This window comes from Ranitomeya variabilis, chromosome 7 (genome assembly GCF_051348905.1).
Source record: "Ranitomeya variabilis isolate aRanVar5 chromosome 7, aRanVar5.hap1, whole genome shotgun sequence".
Classification (NCBI taxonomy): domain Eukaryota; kingdom Metazoa; phylum Chordata; class Amphibia; order Anura; family Dendrobatidae; genus Ranitomeya; species Ranitomeya variabilis.
The window spans coordinates 7,007,162-7,032,958 of record NC_135238.1 but is presented as its reverse complement, the minus strand read 5'-3'; the positions used below and the strand labels follow the sequence as shown (position 1 = coordinate 7,032,958).

The 25,797-nt window shown below is 49.5% G+C and overlaps 1 protein-coding gene across 2 annotated transcripts in view; it reads right to left on the bottom strand.

Annotated features, from left to right (window-relative positions):
* Positions 1–18,600, bottom strand: part of LOC143785102 (uncharacterized) — a 34,384-nt gene extending 15,784 nt beyond the window's left edge. Inside the window, exons 1-6 of one of the 2 annotated variants that reach the window (XM_077273773.1) lie at positions 18,411–18,600; positions 9,667–9,726; positions 9,514–9,573; positions 9,385–9,432; positions 8,077–8,096; positions 1,113–1,187 (exon numbers count right to left, since the gene is read on the bottom strand). In XM_077273773.1, coding sequence (XP_077129888.1) covers positions 1,113–1,187; positions 8,077–8,096; positions 9,385–9,432; positions 9,514–9,573; positions 9,667–9,726; positions 18,411–18,445 — 298 coding nt within the window. In that variant the 5' untranslated portion in view covers positions 18,446–18,600. The remainder of the gene's footprint in view (positions 1–1,112; positions 1,188–8,076; positions 8,097–9,384; positions 9,433–9,513; positions 9,574–9,666; positions 9,727–18,410) is intronic. The other variant, XM_077273774.1, reaches the window with a different exon arrangement.
* Between the last annotated feature and the right edge of the window lie 7,197 nt (positions 18,601–25,797).

Sequence of the window (25,797 nt, the reverse complement as noted above, 5' to 3'; positions counted from 1 at the left end):
CAATTTTCCACAAGTAAGTGTGACCGTGGCCTTAGATTGTTTTCTTTTATGACTTTTTATGTTTTTGTTTTTTTTTTATATTTTTAATATGTATGAACTTCTGCAATAAGTGACAGACAGGCGGTGACAGTGACAGGCAGGCAGTGACAGTGACAGGCAGGCGGTGACAGTGACAGGCAGGCGGTGACAGTCACAGGCAGGCGGTGACAGTCACAGGCAGGCGGTGACAGTGAGAGGTAGGCAGTGACAATGACAGGCAGGCGGTGACAGTGACAGGCAGGCAGTGATAGGCAGGCGGTGACAGTGACAGGCAGGTAGTGACAGTGACAGGCAGGCGGTGACAGTGACAGGCAGGCGGTGACAGTCACAGGCAGGCGGTGACAGTGACAGGCAGGCGGTGACAGTGAGAGGTAGGCAGTGACAATGACAGGCAGGTGGTGACAGTGACAGGCAGGCAGTGACAATGACAGGCAGGAGGTGACAGTGACAGGCAGGCAGTGATAGGCAGGCGGTGATAGTGACAGGCAGGCAGTGACAGGCAGGTGGTGACAGTCAGGTGGTGACAGGCAGGTGGTGACAGACAGGCGGTGACAGTGATAGGCACGCAATGACAGGCAGTGACAGGCAGGTGGTGACAGTGACAGGCAGGCGGTGACAGTGACAGGCAGGCAGTGACAATGACAGGCAGGCGGTGACAGTGACAGGCAGGCAGTGACAATGACAGGCAGGAGGTGACAGTGACAGGCAGGCAGTGATAGGCAGGCGGTGACAGTGACAGGCAGGCAGTGACAATGACAGGCAGGAGGTGACAGTGAAGGCAGGCGGTGACAGTGAAAGGCAGGTGGTGACAGGGACAGGCAGGCGGTGACAGTGACAGCCAGGTGGTGACAGGCAGGTGGTGACAGGCAGGCGGTGACAGTGACAGGCAGGCAATGACAGGCAGGCAGTGACAGTGACAGGCAGGCAATGACAGGCAGTGACAGGCAGGTGGTGACAGTGAAATCTGGCCATATTTGGATCCTCGGGGGCGGTTTATTGGCCTTTTGGAGTCGTATATTATTAACCCTTGTGTGATTTTCCTTCACACGACGCTTGTTCTCACCATCACTTACCCCGCAGTGACGGTGTTGGCTGCTGGCGGATGGTGGTGCTCTGTGGCGTCGTCCTCTGCCGCCCGTTGTCATTTCCTGTGGGTTGATAGACAGTGACGGTTTATATATACGAGTCCTCACCACCGCGCCCTACGTTATCAGAGCAGACCGTCCCCTATATACAGTGTCACCCCCCGCCATGAGCAGTGCTGGAATACCTCATCTCTGCCCCCCACAGTCCTCCCCGCTGAGCCCCCTGTAATCAGTGCTTGTCGGATGATCTCTCCACCGAGCTGTCACATCGCTCCGTCATGTTAAATCTTTGTTCTTAAAGGGCCAGCATTCAGATCTGTCCTCTCTCCTGACTTGTCTGCTTCATTACATTATTATTTTCTCCATTATTAAACTCTGTTCCTCTGTTATTCATTCTGGAAATGTATGAATACAAAATGAACAAGTGGGCGTTACCAGAGAGGGGTGTGTCCCTGCACATCTCACACTGTCCAATCAGCACTGACAGTATCAGACTGTGGAGGGATAAGCCCCTTTGACAGGGGAAATGGTAACGCCCAGTTGCAGTGTATTCATAAGTTTCCAGGAGGAATAACAGAGGAACGGCACAATGTAGACTCCGAGGGGAAGATGCTCCAGAATCATTGTATCTATAAGTATTCCCGAGGACGACCAGATCCTCCTCCACCATCTCTCTGCAGATTACTCTTTACATTACAATTTCAGGATCACTGTTTGCTGTCAGTGAATTGCCGGTGAAAACCCGTCGTAGCGATGTCCTGCCCATACAGCTGAGGTCTTGTTACAATGTATCAGTGCAGCACATAGTGTCTTCTGTTTGGACCTACCTGACTGATACATTGTAACGTCCGTCAGCTGTGAGAGCAGGAGTAGTGCTCACCACTTTAGGCTATGTGCACAAATTGCGGGTCCGCAGCAGTTTTCCATGAGTGGACAGTACAATGTAAACCTATGGAAAACAGAAACCGCTGTGCCCACGCTGCGGAAAAAAACGCAGCCCTAAAAAATACGTGTGCACATACCCTTACATGTAACCGGGAATTGCTTCATTCATTGACAGCAAGCAGAAACTGAACACAAGTCAGTTATACAGCTGGCGGACCGTCCGTTAGGCCGGGGTCACACTAGACCGTAATGCGGACGAGTGCTATGCGATAAAAAATCGCATAGCACTCGGCCCAATGTTAACCTATGGTGCAGCTCCCATCATCCGATATTTTCTCCACCGTATTCAGGATCCGAGGGAACTTGCAGCAGGCTGCGATTGTCAGCGTATCTCGGCCGAGACTCGCCAATGAAAGTCTATGGGTGCGAGAAAAAATCGGATTCCACACGGACCAGCAGTGTGCACTGCGAGAAATACGCAGCGGTGTTCTATAGAAAAGCCGGTAATTCAATTGCCGGCTTCTCATTTCTCCTGCACAAACCCGACATGATATGAGACATGATTACATACAGTAAACCATCTCATATCCCCTTTTTTTTTGCATATTCCACAATACTAATGTTAGTAGTGTGTATGTGCAAAATTTGGCCGCTGTAGCTATTAAATTTAAGGGTTAAATTGCGGAAAAAATTGGCGTGGGCTCCCACGCAATTTTCTCTGCTAGAGTGGTAAAGCCAGTGACTGAGGGCAGATATTAATAGCCAGGAGAGGGTCCATGGTTATTGGCCCCCTGGCTACAAACATCTGCCCCCAGCCACCCCAGAAAAGGCACATCTGGAAGATGCACCTATTCTGGCACTTGGCCACTCTCTTCCCACTCTCTGTAGCGGTGGGATATGGGGTAATGAAGGGTTAATGCCACCTTGCTATTGGAAGGTGACATTAAGCCAGATTAATAATGAAGAGGCGTCAATTATGTCACCTATCCATTATTAATCCAATTGTACGAAATGGTTAATAAAACACACACACATGATTAAAAAGTATTTTAATGAAATAAACACACAGGTTGTTTTAGTATTTTATTGTTCTCTCAATCCAGCTGAAGACCCTCGCTTGGCAAAATAATAAACCCACAATATACATATCCTCAGATGAGCCGTCACGTCCCATGAGGTAATCCATCTGAAGGGGTTAATTATTTTACAGGCAGGAGCTGCGCTAATGCACTCGCTGGTGTCTGTAATCCCCGGGTAATGAAAGGAAAGCTGGGTGATCTGTACTTACATTGAGTCGCGGTGAGGCGCCCTCTGGTGGATGTTCTCATGAACTGCAGCTTTGGAAAAGTTCCCACGCTCGAGTTCATATGAGTTCATCCTGCAGAGGGCGCATCACCGCGACTCTATGTAAGTACAGATCACCCAGCTTTCTTTCATTCCCCGGGGATTACAGACACGAGCGAGTGCATTAGCGCAGCTCCTGCCTGTAAAATAATTAACCCCTTCAGATGGATTACCTCATGGGACGTGACGGTTCATCTGAGGATATGTATATTGTGGGTTTATTATTTTGCCAAGCGAGGGTCTTCAGCTGGATTGAGAGAACAATAAAATACTAAAACAACCTGTGTGTTTATTTCATTAAAAATAATTTTTAATCATGTGTGTGTGTTTTTTAACCCTTTCATACAATTGGATTAATAATGGATAGGTGACATAATTGACGCCTCTCCATTATTAATCTGGCTTAATGTCACCTTACAATAGCAAGGTGGCATTAACCCTTCATTACCCCAAATCCCACCGCTACACGGGAGTGGGAAGAGAGTGGCCAAGTGCCAGAATAGGCGCATCTTCCAGATGTGCCTTTTCTGGGGTGGCTGGGGGCAGATGTTTGTAGCCACGGGGGGGTCAATAACCATGGACCCTCTCTAGGCTATTAATATCTGCCCTCAGTCACTGGCTTTACCATTCTGGCGGAGAAAATTGCGCGGGAGCCCACACCAATTTTTTCCGCCATTTAACCCTTTATTTTAGCAGCTACAGCGCCCAAATTTTGCACATACACACTACTAACATTAGTAGTGTGGAATATGCAAAAAAAAAGGGGATATGAGATGGTTTACTGTATGTAATCATGTGTCATATCATGTCGGGTTTGTGCAGGAGAAATGAAAAGCCGGCAATTGAATTACCGACTTTTCACATATCTCGCGCTGAATTAAATATAAATACAGACTATATATATATGTGTCTCAATGACATATATATATATATATATATATATATATATATATATATATATATATACTGTATATATGTTTTAACGAACATTTGAGCACATAAATCAATGTTTCTGTTTGTTGTCACTTTTACCCCTATAATCTTTCACTTTCTGCTACCTCCCCCAATCCCCACACCAAGTAAGGAACTGTTCATCTCCTCTTCAATCCTCCCCATCCATCTCACCTCCTCCTCAGAACTGTTCCTTAACATACAATCCTCTGTCTCAAAACACAGGCAGCCCCCTCACGCCCTCTCCTGCTCCCACCTGCTAACACTTTCTCTGCTCCTTCTCACTGCTGGTGATATCTCTCCAAATCCTGGTCCTCCTCACCACATTCCCACAGTCATTTCTACCTCCCATCCACACTCCATCACAAACTTCCGTAACCTCTCTAACCTTATACCCATTCGCCCAGCCCCCGCTTCCCCAGTCCCACTAACAGGAGCTCTGTGGAACGCTCGCTCTGTCTGTAACAAGCTTTCCTACATCCATGATCTTTTTGTTACTACCAAACTTTCCTTCCTCGCCATCACCGAAACCTGGCTCACCCCTTCTGACACAGCCTCTCCTGCTGCACTCTCTTACGGTGGCTTCCACCTTTCTCACACACCCCGCCCCAGCAGCAAGCATGGCGGAGGAGTTGGTTTTCTCCTGTCAGATAACTGCTCCTTCACCCCAATCCCACTGCCACCCTCTGTTACCCTCCCTTCCTTTGAGGTGCACTCTGTGCGCATCTACTCCCCCTCCAACTGGCTGTCATTTACCGCCCCCCAGGGCCAGCCACCATCTTCTTTGATCACTTCACCACCTGGCTACTTCATTTCCTTTCTGCAGACATCCCCACTATCATCATGGGCGATTTCAACATCCCCATTGACACTTCCCTCTCAGCTGCCACTAAACTTCTATCTCTCTCTTCCTCCTTCGGCCTCACTCAATGGTCTTCTGCAGCCACTCACAAAGATGGTCACACACTGGACCTCATCTTCACCCGCCTCTGCTCCCTATCTAACCTCTCTAACTCACCTCTTCCTCTCTCTGACCACAACCTTCTCACATTCTCATCTCTCTCCACTCCATGTCTAGAGTCCCCACCCCACAAACTTTCACACCCTCGCAGAAATCTTAAACATCTTGACCTACATTCATTCTCTGAATCCCTCCTCCCTCTTACAGACATAAGTTCCATACACAATGCGGATGACGCTGCCACTCTATATAACACCACAATTGCTGTAGCTTTGGAATCTGCTGCCCCACTTACACATACCAAAGCTCGCAAAATCAACAGACAGCCCTGGCACACCAGCCTGACCAAAGAACTGAGGCGAGCTTCCAGGGCTGCTGAGCGCAGATGGAAAAGATCCCACTCCAACGACCACTTAATCGCATTCAAACAGTCCCTCACTACTTTCAAGACCGCACTCGCCACAGCTAAACAAACCTACTTCTCATCTCTCATATCCTCCCTGTCTCACAACCCTAAACAGTTATTCAACACTTTCAATTCTCTCCTCCGTCCCCCAGCACCTCCTCCCTCCTCACTTATCTCTGCTGAAGACTTTGCCTCATTCTTCAAGCAGAAGATTGATAACATCAGAGACAGTTTTGGTCAACAAGCCCCAAAGCCCTTCCTCCCAACTTCCCTACCCTCCACCTCCAAAACCAACTACTCCACCATTACAGAAGATCAACTCGCCACTCTACTCTCAAGATCGCATCTCACCACCTGTGCACTTGACCCGCTCCCATCCCACCTCATCCCAAACCTCACCACAATCTTCATCCCAACCCTAACCCATCTCTTCAACCTATCACTAACAACTGGTGTTTTCCCCTCAAGCTTTAAACATGCCTCCATCACACCTATCCTCAAAAAGCCCTCTCTTGACCCATCCTCTGTATCTAGCTATCGCCCTATATCACTTCCCTATGCCTCAAAACTACTGGAACAACACGTCTACCTTGAACTGTCCTCCCATCTCTCTTCTTGCTCCCTCTTTGACCGCTTACAATCTGGCTTCCGGCCACACCATTCCACTGAAACTGCACTAACTAAGGTCACCAATGACCTCTTAACCGCCAAGAGCAAGCGACACTACTCTGTTCTCCTCCTCCTCGACCTGTCGGCTGCCTTTGACACAGTGGACCATTCCCTATTATTACAGACCCTCTCATCCCTTGGCATCACAGACATGGCCCTATCCTGGATCTCATCATACCTAACAGACCGGACATTCAGCGTCTCCCACTCACACACCTCCTCCTCACCTCGCCCCCTATCTGTCGGAGTCCCACAAGGTTCAGTCCTGGGGCCCATGCTCTTCTCCATTTACACCTTTGGCCTGGGACAGCTCATAGAATCTCACGGCTTTCAGTATCACCTCTATGCTGATGACACACAGATCTACATCTCTGGACCAGATATCACCTCCCTACTAACCAGAATCCCTCAATGTCTGTCCACTATTTCATCCTTCTTCTCCGCTAGATTTCTGAAACTTAGCAAGGACAAAACAGAATTCATCATCTTTCCCCCATTTCACGCGACCCCCCCCAACCATTACAGTAAATGGCTGCCCACTCTCCCCAGTCCCACAAGCTCGCTGCCTCGGGGTTATCCTTGATGCTGATCTCTCCTTCAAACCACATATCCAAGCCCTTTCCACTTCCTGCCGACTTCAACTCAAAAATATTGCACGAATCCGTTCATTCCTCAACCAAGAATCTGCAAAAACCCTAGTCCATGCCCTCATCATCTCTCGCCTTGACTACTGCAACCTCCTGCTCTGTGGCCTCCCCTCAAACACGCTCGCACCCCTCCAATCTATTCTAAACTCTGCTGCCCGACTAATCCACCTGTCCCCCCGCTATTCTCCGGCCTCTCCCCTCTGTCAATCCCTTCACTGGCTCCCCATTGCCCAGAGACTCCAGTAGAAAACCCTAACCATGACGTACAAAGCCATCCACAACCTGTCTCCTCCATACATCTGTGACCTCATCTCCCGGTACTTTCCTACATGCAACCTCCGATCCTCACAAGATCTCCTTCTCTACTCCCCTCTTATCTCCTCTTCCCACAATCGCATACAAGACTTCTCTCGCGTATCACCCCTACTCTGGAACTCTCTACCACAACACATCAGACTCTCGCCCACCATCGAAACCTTCAAAAAGAATCTGAAGAGCCACCTCTTCCGACAAGCCTACAACCTGCAGTAACCACCGATCGACCAAACCGCTGCATGACCAGCTCTACCCTCACCTACTGTATCCTCACCCATCCCTTGTAGATTGTGAGCCTTCGCGGGCAGGGTCCTCTCTCCTCCTGTACCAGTTATGACTTGTATTGTTCAAGATTATTGTACTTGTTTTTATTATGTATACCCCTCCTCACTTGTAAAGCGCCATGGAATAAATGGCGCTATAGCAATAAATAATAATAATAATAATAAATCCATTAGATGTCGGTTTTGCAAGCCTGCGCGAAAATCTCAGCATACGGATGCCATACGGATGTCAAACGGATCATTTGATGCGAGGAAATCGCATCCTCGCACTGCACACGGATCACTGTTTTGGAAACATTTGTGCGATTCTCGTCCGTGAAAAACGGACCGTTTTTTTATACGGTATGTGTGTCCCCGGCCTTATACAGGCGATGCCGGCGGGTGCTCGGCCGTGGTCAGTGGACCGGTGCAGGGGGATTTTTCCTGGGTCGGGCAGACATTTCTCCGTTCATTATTACGTTACATTGTTGCTGTGATTTCTGTTTCTTACCCAACAACGCCCCAGTCTCACTGCAATGAAAGACAAGTAGATTAGAGCCAGGCCCTTTATGTCTGACATGTGGCCCCAGCGGAGGAGGTCTATCATCAGGGTCACAGATGGAGCAATTAACGGGTGGATGAAGATAGCGGGAATTGATGAAACTCGCCCTTAGTAAGTTGTAAGGTTATGGTGGAGCCGGAGTGACCCCAGACCAGCTCCAGGTGTGGCACATCATGGCTATGTCTACAGAGGGCCACGGAACAGAGACTCGGCCTCCCTGGATCCCGGAGGGAACGTCCACATTGTTACACCAGGGCAAGTTACGTCTGGCACTCGTGGCTCAGCAGATGGCGCTCAGTGCCAAGTAGCCACGAGAGAACCACGACCCTCAAACATTTACAGCTGAATATAGCAATGTCTAACAGTCCGCGTGGGAGGAACGTGGTGGGCACGGCCATAATCCCATCTGTCCAACACCTTGATCACGGCCTGAGTCCTAGATGTGTTGTAACTTGTCAGTCCCCATTACCACCCGCACAAGACTAAGGCCGGGATCACCGTGTTGGACAGATGGGATTATGACCGTACCCAGCACCTTCCTCCCACACGGACTGTCAGACATTACTACTCTTCAGTTCCTGTGGTTCTTTCTTTGCTACATTGTTACACCTGGACAAGAGTCATATCTGCAAGACTGGAGACAATTCAGGAGTGGGGGAGGCTGAGCGGTAACCCCACTGGTGTACCACCATCACCACCATCTTCACCACCCTCATCATCACCACTACCATCATTACCATCACCACCACTACCATCATCATCATCACCACCACCATCACCACCACTACCATCATCATCACCACCACCATCATCACCACCATCATCACCACCACTACCATCATCATCACCACCACCATCACCACCACCACCACCATCATCACCACCACTATCACCACCATCATCATCATCACCACCACTACCATCATCATCATCATCACCATCGCCACCACCATCATCACCACCACTATCATCATCAACACCACCATCACCACCACCATCATCACCACCACTACCATCATCATCACCACCACCATCACCACCACCACCATCATCACCACCACTATCACCACCATCATCATCATCACCACCACTACCATCATCATCATCATCACCATCGCCACCACCATCATCACCACCACTATCATCATCACCACCACCACCACCATCATCACCACCATCATCATCACCACCACTACCATCATCACCACCATCATCACCACTATCACCATGATCAGGAGATCACAGGAGTTGGCTTACTCTTGTGGTGTACAGCAGTCAAGATTGCAAGACAGACATTTCATCCACCTGTCGAAAAAACGAGAATAAATGATAATTTCTGTCAGCACCATCACCATCATCATCGGGAGATCCCAGGTGTTCTCTTACCCTTCTTCTGGTGTACAGCAAGTGCAGCAGTCAAGATTACAAGAAGGACATTTCATGCACCTGTCGAAAAAACGAGAATAAATGATCATTTCTGTCAGCACCATCATTATCATCATCATCATCATCATCGGGAGATCCCAGGTGTTCTCTTACCATTCTTCTGGTGTACAGCAAGCGCAGCAGTCAAGATTACAAGAAGGACATTTCATCCACCTGTTGAAAACAGCAGAATATAAGATCAGCATCATCACCACCTTCATTATTATCATTACGATTCCTGCTCTCATCATCGCCATCACTAACGTGACCTCATCATCATTATTGTCTGCCCCATTGTTTCATGCCTCTTATCAAGGGCAGACACTGATGGTTTAGAGCCAAGAAATGTGCCTGAGCTCTAGTTTTATTGTGACAAAGCTACAGATATATAGAATTAATAATGTCCCCCATCCTGGGCCCCTTCTTGGTATAATGTCCAACATTCTGGGCCCCTTTTTGGTATAATGTCCTCCATAATGGGCCCCTTGTTGGTATGATGTCCTCCATCCTGGGCCCCTTCTTGGTGTAATGTCCCCCATCCTGGGCCCCTTCTTAGTATAATGTCCCCCATCCTGGGCCCCTTCTTAGTATAATGTTCCCCATCCTGGGCCCCTTCTTGGTATAATGTCCCCATCCTGGGCCCCTTCTTAGTATAATGTCCCCCATCCTGGGCCCCTTCTTAGTATAATGTCCCCCATCCTGGGCCCCTTCTTGGTATAATGTCCCCATCCTGGGCCCCTTCTTAGTATAATGTTCCCCATCCTGGGCCCCTTCTTAGTATAATGTCCCCCATCCTGGGCCCCTTCTTAGTATAATGTTCCCCATCCTGGGCTCCTTCTTGGTATAATGTCCCCATCATGGGCCCCTTCTTAGTATAATGTTCTCCATCCTGGGCTCCTTCTTGGTATAATGTCCCCATCCTGGGTCCCTTCTTAGTATAATGTCCCCCATCCTTGGCCCTTTCTTAGTATAATGTCCTCCATCCTAATTAATGGACCCCAGTTTTATGAGGTTAGTGACCCCACCAACAGGGAGCAGTGAAAACAAAGAGGTGTCACAGGAGGCTGCCAGGTGCTTTTTATGGAATGAGCAGACATTGATTTTATTGCACTTGTTCCTGGAGGTCTATGGCAGTGATGGAGTTATTACTAAAGTCCCTGGTGGTCTAGGGCAGTGATGGAGTTATTAATAAAGTATCTGGTGGTCTAGGGCAGTGATGGAGTTATTAGTATGATCCCTGGTGGTCTAGGGAAGTGATGGAGTTATTAGTATGGTCCCTGGTGGTCTAGGGCAGTGATTGAGTTATTAGTATGGTCCCTGGTGGTCTAGGGCAGTGATGGAGTTATTAGTATGGTCCCTGGTGGTCTAGGGCAGTGATGGAGTTATTAATAAAGTATCTGGTGGTCTAGGGCAGTGATGGAGTTATTACTAATGTCCCTGGTGGTCTAGGGGAGTGATGGAGTTATTAGTATGGTCCCTGGTGGTCTAGGGCAGTGATTGAGTTATTAGTATGGTCCCTGGTGGTCTAGGGCAGTGATGGAGTTATTAGTATGGTCCCTGGTGGTCTAGGGCAGTGATGGAGTTATTAGTATAGTCCCTGGTGGTCTAGGGCAGTGATGGAGTTATTAGTAAAGTCCCTGGTGGTCTAGGGCAGTGATTGCGTTATTAGTATGGTCCCTGGTGGTCTAGGGCAGTGATGGAGTTATTAGTAAAGTCCCTGGTGGTCCAGGGCAGTGATTGCGTTATTAGTATGGTCCCTGGTGGTCTAGGGCAGTGATGGAGTTATTAGTAAAGTCCCTGGTGGTCTAGGGCAGTGATGGAGTTATTAGTATGGTCCCTGGTGGTCTAGGGCAGTGATGGAGTTATTACTAAAGTCCCTGGTGGTCTAGGGGAGTGATGGAGTTATTAGTATGGTCCCTGGTGGTCTAGGGCAGTGATGGAGTTATTAGTAAAGTCCCTGGTGGTCTAGGGCAGTGATGGAGTTATTACTAAAGTCCCTGGTGGTCTAGGGGAGTGATGGAGTTATTAGTATGGTCCCTGGTGGTCTAGGGTAGTGATGGAGTTATTAGTATGGTCCCTGGTGGTCTAGGGGAGTGATGGAGTTATTAGTATGGTCCCTGGTGGTCTAGGGCAGTGATGGAGTTATTAGTAAAGTCCCTGGTGGTCTAGGGCAGTGATGGAGTTATTAGTATGGTCCCTGGTGGTCTAGGGCAGTGATGGAGTTATTAGTAAAGTCCCTGGTGGTCTAGGGCAGTGATGGAGTTATTAGTAAAGTCCCTGGTGGTCTAGGGCAGTGATGGAGTTATTAGTATGGTCCCTGGTGGTCTAGGGCAGTGATGGAGTTATTAGTAAAGTCCATGGTGGTCTAGGGCAGTGATGGAGTTATTAGTATGGTCCCTGGTGGTCTAGGGCAGTGATGGAGTTATTAGCAAAGTCCCTAGTGGTCTAAGGCAGTGATGGAGTTATTAGTATGGTCCCTGGTGGTCTAGGGCAGTGATGGAATTATTAGTATGGACCCTGGTGGTCTAGGGCAGTGATGGAGTTATTAGTATGGTCCCTGGTGGTCTAGGGGAGTGATGGAGTTATTAGTATGGTCCCTGGTGGTCTAGGGCAGTGATGGAATTATTAGTATAGTCCCTGGTGGTCTAGGGCAGTGATGGAGTTATTAGTAAAGTCCCTGGTGGTCTAGGGCAGTGATGGAGTTATTAGTATGGTCCCTGGTGGTCTAGAGCAGTGATGGAGTTATTAGTATGGTCCCTGGTGGTCTAGGGCAGTGATGGAGTTATTAGTAAAGTCCATGGTGGTCTAGGGCAGTGATGGAGTTATTAGTATGGTCCCTGGTGGTCTAGGGCAGTGATGGAGTTATTATTAAAGTCCCTGGTGGTCTAGGGGAGTGATGGAGTTATTAGTATGGTCCCTGGTGGTCTAGGGCAGTGATGGAATTATTAGTATTGTCCCTGGTGGTCTAGGGCAGTGATGGAGTTATTATTATGGTCCCTGGTGGTCTAGGGGAGTGATGGAGTTATTAGTATGGTCCCTGGTGGTCTAGGGCAGTGATGGAATTATTAGTAAAGTCCCTGGTGGTCTAGGGCAGTGATGGAGTTATTAGTAAAGTCCCTGGTGGTCTAGGGCAGTGATGGAGTTATTAGTATGGTCCCTGGTGGTCTAGGGCAGTGATGGAGATATTAGTAAAGTCCCTGGTGGTCTAGGGCAGTGATGGAGTTATTAGTATGGTCCCTAGTGGTCTAGGGGAGTGATGGAATTATTAGTTTTGTCCCTGGTGGTCTACGGCAGTGATGGAGTTATTAGTAAAGTCCCTGGTGGTCTAGGGGAGTGATGGAGTTATTAGTATGGTCCCTGGTGGTCTAGAGCAGTGATGGAGTTATTAGTAAAATCCCTGGTGGTCTAGGGCAGTGATGGAGTTATTAGTATGGTCCCTGGTGGTCTAGGGCAGTGATGCAGTTATTAATATGGTCCCTGGTGGTCTAGGGCAGTGATGGAGTTATTAGTATGGTCCCTGGTGGTCTAGGGCAGTGATGGAGTTATTAGTAAAGTCCCTGGTGGTCTAGGGGAGTGATGGAGTTATTAGTATGGTCCCTGGTGGTCTAGGGCAGTGATGGAGTTATTAGTATGGTCCCTGGTGGTCTAGGGCAGTGATGGAGTTATTAGTATGGTCCCTGGTGGTCTAGGGCAGTGATGGAATTATTAGTATAGTCCCTGGTGGTCTAGGGCAGTGATGGAGTTATTAGTATGGTCCCTTGTGGTCTAGGGCAGTGATGGAATTATTAGTATAGTCCCTGGTGGTCTAGGGCAGTGATGGAGTTATTAGTAAAGTCCCTGGTGGTCTAGGGCAGTGATGGAGTTATTAGTATGGTCCCTGGTGGTCTAGGGCAGTGATGGAGTTATTAGTAAAGTCCCTGGTGGTCTAGGGGAGTGATGGAGTTATTAGTATGGTCCCTGGTGGTCTAGGGCAGTGATGGAATTATTAGTATAGTCCCTGGTGGTCTAGGGCAGTGATGGAGTTATTAGTAAAGTCCCTGGTGGTCTAGGGCAGTGATGGAGTTATTAGTATGGTCCCTGGTGGTCTAGGGCAGTGATGGAGTTATTAGTAAAGTCCCTGGTGGTCTAGGGCAGTGATGGAGTTATTAGTAAAGTCCCTGGTGGTCTAGGGCAGTGATGGAGTTATTAGTATGGTCCCTGGTGGTCTAGGGGAGTGATGGAGTTATTAGTATGGTCCCTTGTGGTCTAGGGCAGTGATGGAGTTATTAGTATGGTCCCTGGTGGTCTAGGGCAGTGATGGAGTTATTAGTATGGTCCCTGGTGGTCTAGGGCAGTGATGGAATTATTAGTATAGTCCCTGGTGGTCTAGGGCAGTGATGGAGTTATTAGTATGGTCCCTTGTGGTCTAGGGCAGTGATGGAATTATTAGTATAGTCCCTGGTGGTCTAGGGCAGTGATGGAGTTATTAGTAAAGTCCCTGGTGGTCTAGGGCAGTGATGGAGTTATTAGTATGGTCCCTGGTGGTCTAGGGCAGTGATGGAGTTATTAGTAAAGTCCCTGGTGGTCTAGGGGAGTGATGGAGTTATTAGTATGGTCCCTGGTGGTCTAGGGCAGTGATGGAGTTATTAGTATGGTCCCTGGTGGTCTAGGGCAGTGATGGAGTTATTAGTAAAGTCCCTGGTGGTCTAGGGGAGTGATGGAGTTATTAGTAAAGTCCCTGGTGGTCTAGGGCAGTGATGGAGTTATTAGTATGGTCCCTGGTGGTCTAGGGCAGTGATGGAGTTATTAGTAAAGTCCCTGGTGGTCTAGGGCAGTGATGGAGTTATTAGTATGGTCCCTGGTGGTCTAGGGGAGTGATGGAATTATTAGTTTTGTCCCTGGTGGTCTACGGCAGTGATGGAGTTATTAGTAAAGTCCCTGGTGGTCTAGGGCAGTGATGGAGTTATTAGTATGGTCCCTGGTGGTCTAGGGCAGTGATGGAGTTATTAGTAAAGTCCCTGGTGGTCTAGGGCAGTGATGGAGTTATTAGTATGGTCCCTAGTGGTCTAGGGGAGTGATGGAATTATTAGTTTTGTCCCTGGTGGTCTACGGCAGTGATGGAGTTATTAGTAAAGTCCCTGGTGGTCTAGGGGAGTGATGGAGTTATTAGTATGGTCCCTGGTGGTCTAGAGCAGTGATGGAGTTATTAGTATGGTCCCTGGTGGTCTAGGGCAGTGATGGAGTTATTAGTATGGTCCCTGGTGGTCTAGGGCAGTGATGGAGTTATTAATATGGTCCCTGGTGGTCTAGGGCAGTGATGGAGTTATTAGTATGGTCCCTGGTGGTCTAGGGCAGTGATGGAGTTATTAGTAAAGTCCCTGGTGGTCTAGGGGAGTGATGGAGTTATTAGTATGGTCCCTGGTGGTCTAGGGCAGTGATGGAGTTATTAGTATGGTCCCTGGTGGTCTAGGGCAGTGATGGAGTTATTAGTATGGTCCCTGGTGGTCTAGGGCAGTGATGGAATTATTAGTATAGTCCCTGGTGGTCTAGGGCAGTGATGGAGTTATTAGTATGGTCCCTTGTGGTCTAGGGCAGTGATGGAATTATTAGTATAGTCCCTGGTGGTCTAGGGCAGTGATGGAGTTATTAGTAAAGTCCCTGGTGGTCTAGGGCAGTGATGGAGTTATTAGTATGGTCCCTGGTGGTCTAGGGCAGTGATGGAGTTATTAGTAAAGTCCCTGGTGGTCTAGGGGAGTGATGGAGTTATTAGTATGGTCCCTGGTGGTCTAGGGCAGTGATGGAATTATTAGTATAGTCCCTGGTGGTCTAGGGCAGTGATGGAGTTATTAGTAAAGTCCCTGGTGGTCTAGGGCAGTGATGGAGTTATTAGTATGGTCCCTGGTGGTCTAGAGCAGTGATGGAGTTATTAGTAAAGTCCTTGGTGGTCTAGGGCAGTGATGGAGTTATTAGTAAAGTCCCTGGTGGTCTAGGGCAGTGATGGAGTTATTAGTATGGTCCCTGGTGGTCTAGGGGAGTGATGGAGTTATTAGTATGGTCCCTTGTGGTCTAGGGCAGTGATGGAATTATTAGTTTTGTCCCTGGTGGTCTACGGCAGTGATGGAGTTATTAGTAAATTCCCTGGTGGTCTAGGGGAGTGATGGAGTTATTAGTATGGTCCCTGGTGGTCTAGGGCAGTGATGGAGTTATTAGTAAAATCCCTGGTGGTCTAGGGCAGTGATGGAGTTATTAGTATGGTCCCTGGTGGTCTAGGGCAGTGATGGAGTTATTAGTATGGTCCCTGGTGGTCTAGGGCAGTGATGGAGTTATTAGTATGGTCCCTGGTGGTCTAGGGCAGTGATGGAGTTATTAGTATGGTCCCTGGTGGTCTAGGGCAGTGATGGAATTATTAGTATAGTCCCTGGTGGTCTAGGGCAGTGATGGAGTTATTAGTATGGTCCCTTGTGGTCTAGGGCAGTGATGGAATTATTAGTATAGTCCCTGGTGGTCTAGGGCAGTGATGGAGTTATTAGTAAAGTCCCTGGTGGTCTAGGGCAGTGATGGAGTTATTAGTATGGTCCCTGGTGGTCTAGGGCAGTGATGGAGTTATTAGTAAAGTCCCTGGTGGTCTAGGGGAGTGATGGAGTTATTAGTATGGTCCCTGGTGGTCTAGGGCAGTGATGGAGTTATTAGTATGGTCCCTGGTGGTCTAGGGCAGTGATGGAGTTATTAGTAAAGTCCCTGGTGGTCTAAGGGAGTGATGGAGTTATTAGTAAAGTCCCTGGTGGTCTAGGGCAGTGATGGAGTTATTAGTATGGTCCCTGGTGGTCTAGGGCAGTGATGGAGTTATTAGTAAAGTCCCTGGTGGTCTAGGGCAGTGATGGAGTTATTAGTATGGTCCCTGGTGGTCTAGGGGAGTGATGGAATTATTAGTTTTGTCCCTGGTGGTCTACGGCAGTGATGGAGTTATTAGTAAAGTCCCTGGTGGTCTAGGGGAGTGATGGAGTTATTAGTATGGTCCCTGGTGGTCTAGAGCAGTGATGGAGTTATTAGTAAAATCCCTGGTGGTCTAGGGCAGTGATGGAGTTATTAGTATGGTCCCTGGTGGTCTAGGGCAGTGATGGAGTTATTAGTAAAGTCCCTGGTGGTCCAGGGCAGTGATTGCGTTATTAGTATGGTCCCTGGTGGTCTAGGGCAGTGATGGAGTTATTAGTAAAGTCCCTGGTGGTCTAGGGCAGTGATGGAGTTATTAGTATGGTCCCTGGTGGTCTAGGGCAGTGATGGAGTTATTACTAAAGTCCCTGGTGGTCTAGGGGAGTGATGGAGTTATTAGTATGGTCCCTGGTGGTCTAGGGCAGTGATGGAGTTATTACTAAAGTCCCTGGTGGTCTAGGGGAGTGATGGAGTTATTAGTATGGTCGCTGGTGGTCTAGGGTAGTGATGGAGTTATTAGTATGGTCCCTGGTGGTCTAGGGGAGTGATGGAGTTATTAGTATGGTCCCTGGTGGTCTAGGGCAGTGATGGAGTTATTAGTAAAGTCCCTGGTGGTCTAGGGCAGTGATGGAGTTATTAGTATGGTCCCTGGTGGTCTAGGGCAGTGATGGAGTTATTAGTAAAGTCCCTGGTGGTCTAGGGCAGTGATGGAGTTATTAGTAAAGTCCCTGGTGGTCTAGGGCAGTGATGGAGTTATTAGTATGGTCCCTGGTGGTCTAGGGCAGTGATGGAGTTATTAGTATGGTCCCTGGTGGTCTAGGGCAGTGATGGAGTTATTAGTATGGTCCCTGGTGGTCTAGGGGAGTGATGGAGTTATTAGTATGGTCCCTGGTGGTCTAGGGCAGTGATGGAATTATTAGTATAGTCCCTGGTGGTCTAGGGCAGTGATGGAGTTATTAGTATGGTCCCTTGTGGTCTAGGGCAGTGATGGAATTATTAGTATAGTCCCTGGTGGTCTAGGGCAGTGATGGAGTTATTAGTAAAGTCCCTGGTGGTCTAGGGCAGTGATGGAGTTATTAGTATGGTCCCTGGTGGTCTAGGGCAGTGATGGAGTTATTAGTAAAGTCCCTGGTGGTCTAGTGCAGTGATGGAGTTATTAGTATGGTCCCTGGTGGTCTAGGGCAGTGATGGAGTTATTAGTAAAGTCCCTGGTGGTCTAGGGGAGTGATGGAGTTGTTATTAGTATGGTCCCTGGTGGTCTAGGGCAGTGATGGAGTTATTAGTATGGTCCCTGGTGGTCTAGGGCAGTGATGGAGTTATTAGTATGGTCCCTGGTGGTCTAGGGCAGTGATGGAGTTATTAGTATGGTCCCTGGTGGTCTAGGGCAGTGATGGAGTTATTAGCATAGGCACATCGGGGCCTTAGAAGACGGTGTAGCTTAAACACAGAAATCCGGCCATGAAGGGAAGGGGTGAAGAAGAAGCCATGCAGAAATGTGCTGGTCCCGCCCTGGTGACTGCGGACACGTCCTCCCTGCCCTGATCATAGGGGTCATGGTGAATATGTAACAATGTATCCATGACACTACGTATGTATCATTATTATTACCCAGCAGTCAGCAGCCTCATTGTTTGGACGGATTTTGCCGATGTCCTGTAGGAGCCGCGTGTATCGGTGTCCACCGTGTGACTGATCTCGCACGGTGGTGTTCATGTTAATCGTGGAATTAAAGGGGTTGCCAAGAATTGGCTGATATGTTAAAGAAGCAGCGCCCCCCCTGAGCACAGGTTGTGTGCGGTATTACAGCGTAGTCCCATTCACTATAATAGAGCTGAACTGCAGTACCAGACACAACCTGTGGACAAGGGGGGCGCTGCTTCTGCACATTTTTCTACTAATGAAGCCATTTTCCCCCCGGACAGAGCTGCTGCCTCCATTTAGTGACGTACCTGCCCGGCTGGGATCTCGCAGGGTTTCCTGACATCCTCACGTTTTCCTTCTGTCGTTGTCGCCTCCTGATTCCTGTGACCCCTTTAATTCTTCAGGATCTCGCTCCGTTTCAGCGACCTCCTCTCCCTCCGATGAGATCAGATTGTGGCAGATTTTTCACCTTTCTGGTTTCATTTGAAGACAAAGTTTCTTTCACTTTCTTTTCTCCTTCTCCCTCCCTAATGCTGCGGGGACGACTCTGCTGCATCGCCTTAAAGGGGAAGGGCTGGAGGAACACGACACAAAACTGCGCTGACGGGGAAGCTCCGCACGTTACAGAGCGCAGAACGTCCTCGGATTATGGAGGATTCACCCTCTTGTGTCCCCTCATTATACTGTATGAGCCCCCGACTCTCTTCTACCTTCGCTCTCTATACGTCTATTTATCTCCTCTTCCCACAGGAACGTCCCACTCTGCAACAACCCAGCTTTTCCAGACTCTGAACTCTCACCCTGCTATGTCGCTACCTCATCCCACTTTTCCTTATGACCCTTTTGTTTATTCTGACTGCAATATCCTTCATCTGCCTCAGATTGATGAACTGGTCCTGGAGATGAGTCCGGGCTCCTCATGTCTCACACCTGAACGCGTTTGTCAGCAAATATATCGTGAGCAGCTTGTCTGCCCTGTGCATCACATAAGTGCGTTATACAAGTGCGTCATACAAGTGCGTCATACAAGTGCGTCATACAAGTGCGTCATACAAGCGCGTCATACAAGTGCATCACATAAGTGCGTCATACAAGTGCGTCATACAAGTGCGTCATACAAGTGCGTCATACAAGTGCGTCATACAAGTGCGTCATACAAGTGCGTCATACAAGTGCGTCATACAAGTGCATCACATAAGTGCGTCATACAAGTGCGTCATACAAGTGCGTCATACAAGTGCGCTGCCCTGAATTAGCCCAGGCTTGGAACTGAAGAGAACTGGCTACAGTCACTGTGAACAATGTTTCTGTTTGTTTCCACTCTCACCCCTATAATCCTTCACTTCCTACTAACCCCCTAATCCCTACACCTAGTAAGGAGCTGGTCATCTCTCCCTCCATCCTCCCCATCCATCTCACCTCCTCCTCAGAACTGTTCCCCAACATCCAATCCTCTGTCTCCAAGCACAGACAGCCCCCTCATGCCCCGTCATGTCCTCTCCTGCCCCTCAAGCACTCTCCTGCCTCCTCATGTCCCCTCCTGCCACTTCCTCCCATCTCCTGATATCACTTTCTCTGCTCCTCCTCACTGCAGGTGATATCTCTCCAAATCCTGGTCCTCCTCACCACACCCCACAGTCATTTCTACCTTCCATCCACGCTTTATCACTATTTTCCCTAACCTCACTAACCTTATACCCATTCACCCGGTCCCCCTTCCCCAGTCCCACCAACAGGAGCTCTATGGAACGCTCGCTCTTGTCGGCAACAATCTTTTTTACATCCATGATCTTTTCTTTACAAACTTTCCTTCCTCGCCATCACTGAATCCTGGCTCCCCCCCTCTGACACAGCCTCTCCTGCTGCACTCTCGTATGGTGGATTCCACCTTTCTTAAACCCCGCCCCAGCAGCAAGCATGGTGGTGGAGGAGTTGGTTTTCTCCTGTCAAATAACTTCACCCCAATCCCACTGCCACCCTCTGTCACCCTCCCTTCCTTTGAGGTGCACTCTGTGGGCATCTTCTCCCCCTTTAACCTCCAACTGGCTGTCATTTACTGCCCCCTAGGACCAGCCGCCACCTTCTTTGACCACTGCACCACCTGGCTACTTCATTTCCTCTCCGCTAACATCCCCACTATCATCTTGGGTGACTTCAACATCCCCATTGACACTTTCCTCTCAGCTGTTACTAAGCTTCTGCAGCACCCCAGAGTCCTGGTCATTGCAGTACTGTTGCTCCGCCTCTAAGGGGGGCTATGGTACGTCTGATGGCACTGAAGGAGTTCATCTGACCAGGTATCACAGACACCAATACACTTCACAGTCTGGCCTCCAGGGGGAGCTAAGGGTTCTATGTATTAGGCCACTCCTCACAATCTGGTAAAACTGGGGGTTAGGCAGGAAGTTAGTGAGAAAGCTGACTGGGAATCGAACATGCAACACCTTGTGGCAGAGGGTGTTGCAGGGAGAGACTCAGAGGGGTCCCTGTCAGGGGTGGGATCCTGACAGAGGCCTAACAAACAGAGAGAATGTTACGGGACCGCACCTGCACGATATAGCGGCGGTGCCCCAAGAAAGGACAAGAAGCGAGGTTTATTGTGCTGAGTGAGAAACGAGATCAACGCACAAGGAGAAACACCAGTAGGAGTCGTGCTGTAAGACCAAGGCAACATCCTACTGAGGCGCAAATAACCGGTGGCCGGAACGCCGAGGAAGTATAGAGCTCCAGGCATTACTTCAAACCTACGGCAGGACAGTCAGTTATAGGCGGGCTGTCTCACCCAAATCACCTACGAAGACATAGGGGACAACATTTGGAGAGGGGCGACTCTAGGGTCCCGGAAGAACTCCGAGCCTACCCGTCATACGGGTGCGTCCTAACCATAGCATCTGGGGGACGAAGAAGAAGAACATGATATAATCGAGTTGTGATGGAACACGAGAAACAGACACAACAGTTGTGGGGACTATCCCGTAAGCACAGCAGGGGAGGACCACAACACACAAGCGCTAGAAGGTAGGCACAGATTTCCACCTGCAAAGGGAACTCTGGAGGTGCCATCGGACCGGCCGGACTTGCGCAGCCTGGTTAACCGTATTCTGGACTGAGGATCCTGAAGTAAAGAGGTAAAGAGACTGCAACCTGGTGTCCTCGTTATTTACTGCGACCGGCACTACACCGCACCATAACATCATCACCATACCTCCACCTTCATTGTACGCCCCTCAGCAGGGTCACGGACCGGGTCTAGCCACCGTGACAATCCCAGACCAGAGACTCAGAGACCCGGTACCGGGTACCCCTCGGCCCTGCGGCAGTGGGGGCGCTACAAACTTGGTGTCACGAACAGGATCTACTTAAGCCTGAAGAATCAGGTCATGTGTGCCTTGGAACTGTGATTTACTGTGCTTGGACTGTGCTTTATTGCAAAGACTGTGTATTGCCACTTGCCGCCAAAAGTTCCCGCCAAAGATCGCCGCCATTACAGTGCCACAGGGAGCGCAGGGGAAGAAGGAGGGCGTGCCATGGGAGGAGACTACCAAAGCGGCGCCAAAAGTAGCGACCGCCCCCTCCGACTTCTGCTGCGAGATGATGACCTGCCCAGCAGCGGAGGAGAACCGCCCCCTGATTTGCAACAGCGGGAACGAGGTGAAGAGAGAGCTCGACCCCTGAGAAATGGTGGAGCCAGGTGCATGCGTTGCCGCCGAATGCCGGACAGCGATGATGATCAGCAAGTGCCCGAGCGATGGCGAAGTGATCCCGGCTTACCCTCACCTGCCACAGGCGGACCCGCCTCCACCGCAGCAGAAGGATCCGAACTCCTTGGAGCCGCCGGCGGAGGAGCCGAGCCTACCTATCCCGACCACGGAGCCAGCAGATGCGGAGCCATGGAGAGCGGAGCCACATCGGGAGGCCAACTTGGAGGAGCCGCGGTCCGGGCCGCAGCCGATTCCAGCGTCCTCGTCAACGGAACGGATCGACATCGGTGGAATCACATCAGGCGCAGGTATGGAAGACGCCCCTGCTCCCCTGACCGATCCTGCTCCCCCGACCGCTCCCGCTCCCGCGACCGCTTCTCATCCCAACAGTAACTGCCTCTTCTCGGTTGAACGGGTGATCCTCACCCCCGACGCGATGGGGAAGCTGGTACCTCCACTACCGACCAAGATGGGAGAACCCATAGACGTGGGCCCAGACGGGGTGATCCTCCGGTGGGACACCCCCTGGAACGAGCTGGATGGAGCTCGGGGGGGAAGGCCTCACCCTTGCTGTGCTCACTTGGGAACAGTATAAACAATGTCTGATCCTACATTGGCAAAACCGGAACGAGACAGAACAGCCTGATACGCCAAAAATGTAACGCAGAAAGCCTGCGCACGGCAGGAAAGACGTGGTAAAGCGGGGAACTGTGCTGGCCTTCCACCCGAAGAGGGGTTGGGGCTCCATACAGGAACCGGGACTACCGACTGACGTCTTCGTTACTAGTTACAACGTGAAAACTCCCTGCTGCAACCAATATGGTGACCCATTGCAAAAGGGGGATCAGGTGACCTACACCCGCCACCGGAGTGCACAAGGATGGTGCGCTCGGAACGTCCAACGCTGTAAGCCTGAGGGAGCGTCACCTGTTGCCCCGACCATGATTGATCCGGACTTGACAGATCTTGTTACTATCACCACCGTACGCCTTGTAGCGGCTACCGAACTTGCAAGCAGGGTTAGCCTTCGAATCCAGACACCGGGTGATCTGACGGCACCTGAGAGACCAACCACCGGTACTGACATTGCATCGGCCGGGGACCAAGGACCGAAGCTGCCAGAAACTGAGTAAGCAAGAATGCTTTATAAATTGTAAATAGTTAACTGTTTCTACTGTCTTTCTGCTAAAACCCGTCTAGGGTTATTCTTAAAGGGATCCCTTTGTTGACCCGGGATCCCTATTGCTTTTTGTTTGTTTTCTACTTTTGCCCCAGTTATCAAGAGACTACCGAATCATGGACGGTGAATGATTCACAAACTGATGCTGTAAATAGTTTGCACCTTCTTAAAGGTGCTCTCTACTGGTTTTACACAAGGAAAGGACTCTTTGCGAAGACACTGGTCTTGGAACCAGCACCGGAGTCCTTACTGCGAATAGACTTGCAGCTTGAGAAGTTGCACTACCTCATAGAGACTTGGTCCCCTCTTAAAGGGAATGTTCACATATTGCACTTACGAACAGTGTTGCCTTAAGATGATTAAATGGCAATAATGTCTTGAAAGAAAAAGTTGAATGTAGCTAACTAGTTAATTGTAAGAAATGTTTAATGATGTTGATAGAAGAATGAGGACAGAAAGTGAACCCGTACGGGGTTAGTCAGTGAGTCCTCCTAGGAGCCATACAGAGATGGCTCAGTAATCCTGAACTGAAAGATGGATGATAAGTTCTATACTGTGTATAGTAGCGGAAAGGCAGTAGGTCCGGGAGGAAAGGGGCGGTCCTGTAACAGAAAGGAGAGGCAGCAGGCCTGGAGCAGTTAGGACAGGCGGTCCTGCAGATGTAAAGAAGGAGAATGCAGAAAAGTTGATTAGCCTTATAGTGTTTTATAAGAAGGTCTTTAGTGGATTCAGTGTGTACGTCCTTAAAGGCAACGTTAAATTATTGTTCAGAAATTTGCACTTAGTAGAATACCCGGTTGGGTAAAAGAAGTTATTTATAGTATGTTACTTAAATATTTAACCATGTTTGTAACGTTCAAGTGTCCTCACCTCCCATAAAGGGAAGCTCTGTTAAAGTTTACTTGTTATTGCATTTCAAAATTGCATGTCTTTTTGCTGACATGTATTGCTGTTTTCTTCCCAGTCCAGGAGTACTGGATTTAACCGGGGGGGAGTGCAGCGCCCCAGAGTCCTGATCGTTGCAGTACTGTTGCTCCGCCTCTAAGGGGGGCTATGGTACGTCTGATGGCACTGAAGGAGTTCATCTGACCAGGTATCACAGACACCAATACATTTCACAGTCTGGCCTCCAGGGGGAGCTAAGGGTTCTATGTATTAGGCCACTCCTCACAGTCTGGTAAAACTGGGGGTTAGGCAGGAAGTTAGTGAGAAAGCTGACTGGGAATCGAACAGGCAACACCTTGTGGCAGAGGGTGTTGCAGGGAGAGACTCAGAGGGGTCCCTGTCAGGGGTGGGATCCTGACAGAGGCCTAGCAAACAGAGAGAACGTTACGGGACCGCGCCTGCACGATATAGCGGCGGTACCCCAAGAAAGGACAAGAAGCGAGGTTTATTGTGCTGAGTGAGAAACGAGATCAATGCACAAGGAGAAACACCAGTAGGAGTCGTGCTGTAAGACCGAGGCAACATCCTACTGAGGCGCAAATAACCGGTGGCCGGAACGCCGAGGAAGTATAGAGCTCCAGGCATTACTTCAAACCTACAGCAGGACAGTCAGTTATAGGCGGGCTGTCTCACCCAAATCACCTACGAAGACATAGGGGGCAACATTTGGAGAGGGGCGACTCTAGGGTCCTGGAAGAACTCCGAGCCTACCCGTCATACGGGTGCGTCCTAACCATAGCATCTGGGGGACGAAGAAGAAGAACATGGTATAATCGAGTTGTGAGGGAACATGAGAAACAGACACAACACTTGTGGGGACTATCCCGTAAGCACAGCAGGGGAGGACCACAACACACAAGCGCTAGAAGGTAGGTACAGATTTCCACCTGCAAAGGGAACTCTGGAGGTGCCATCGGACCAGCCGGACTTGCGCAGCCTGGTTAACCGTATTCCGGACTGAGGATCCTGAAGCCTTCAGTAAAGAGGTAAAGAGACTGCAACCTGGTGTCCTCGTTATTTACTGCGACCGGCACAGCACCACACCATAACATCATCACCATACCTCCACCTTCATTGTACGCCCCTCAGCAGGGTCACAGACTGGGTCTAGCCACCGTGACAATCCCAGACCAGAGACTCAGAGGCCCGGTACCGGGTACCCCTCGGCCCTGCGGCAGTGTGGGCGCTACACTTCTATCTCTCACTTCCTCCTTCGGCCTCACTCAATGGTCTTCTACAGCTACCCACAAAGATTGCCACACACTGGACTGAATCTTCACCCACCTCTGCTCCCTATCTAACCTCTCTAACTCGCCTCTTCCTCTTTCTGACCACAATCTACTTACATTATTTTCCCTCTCCTCTCCAGGTCCACAATCCCCGCCCCACAAACTCACACATCCTCGGAGAAATCTCAAACACCTCGATCTACACTCACTGTATGAATCCCTTCTCCCTCTAACAGAAATAAGTTCACTACACAATGCGGATGCCACTCTATATAACACCACCATAGCTGCAGCCCTGGAATCGGTTGCCCCTCTCACACATTCCAAAGCGTGCAAAATCAACAGACAGCCCTGGCACACCAGCCTGACCAAAACACTGAGGCGAGCTTCCAGGGCTGCTGAGCAGAGATAGAAAAGATCCCATTCCCACGAGCACTTCATCGCATTCAAACAGTCCCTCACTACTTTCAAAACCACAGTCACCACAGCTAAACAAACCTACTTCTCATCTCTCATATCCTCCCTGTCTCACAAGCCTAAACAGTTATTCAACACCTTCAATTCTCTCCTCCGTCCCCCAGGACCTCTTCCCTCCCCACTCATCTCAGCCAAATACTTTGCCTCATTCTTCAAGCAGAAG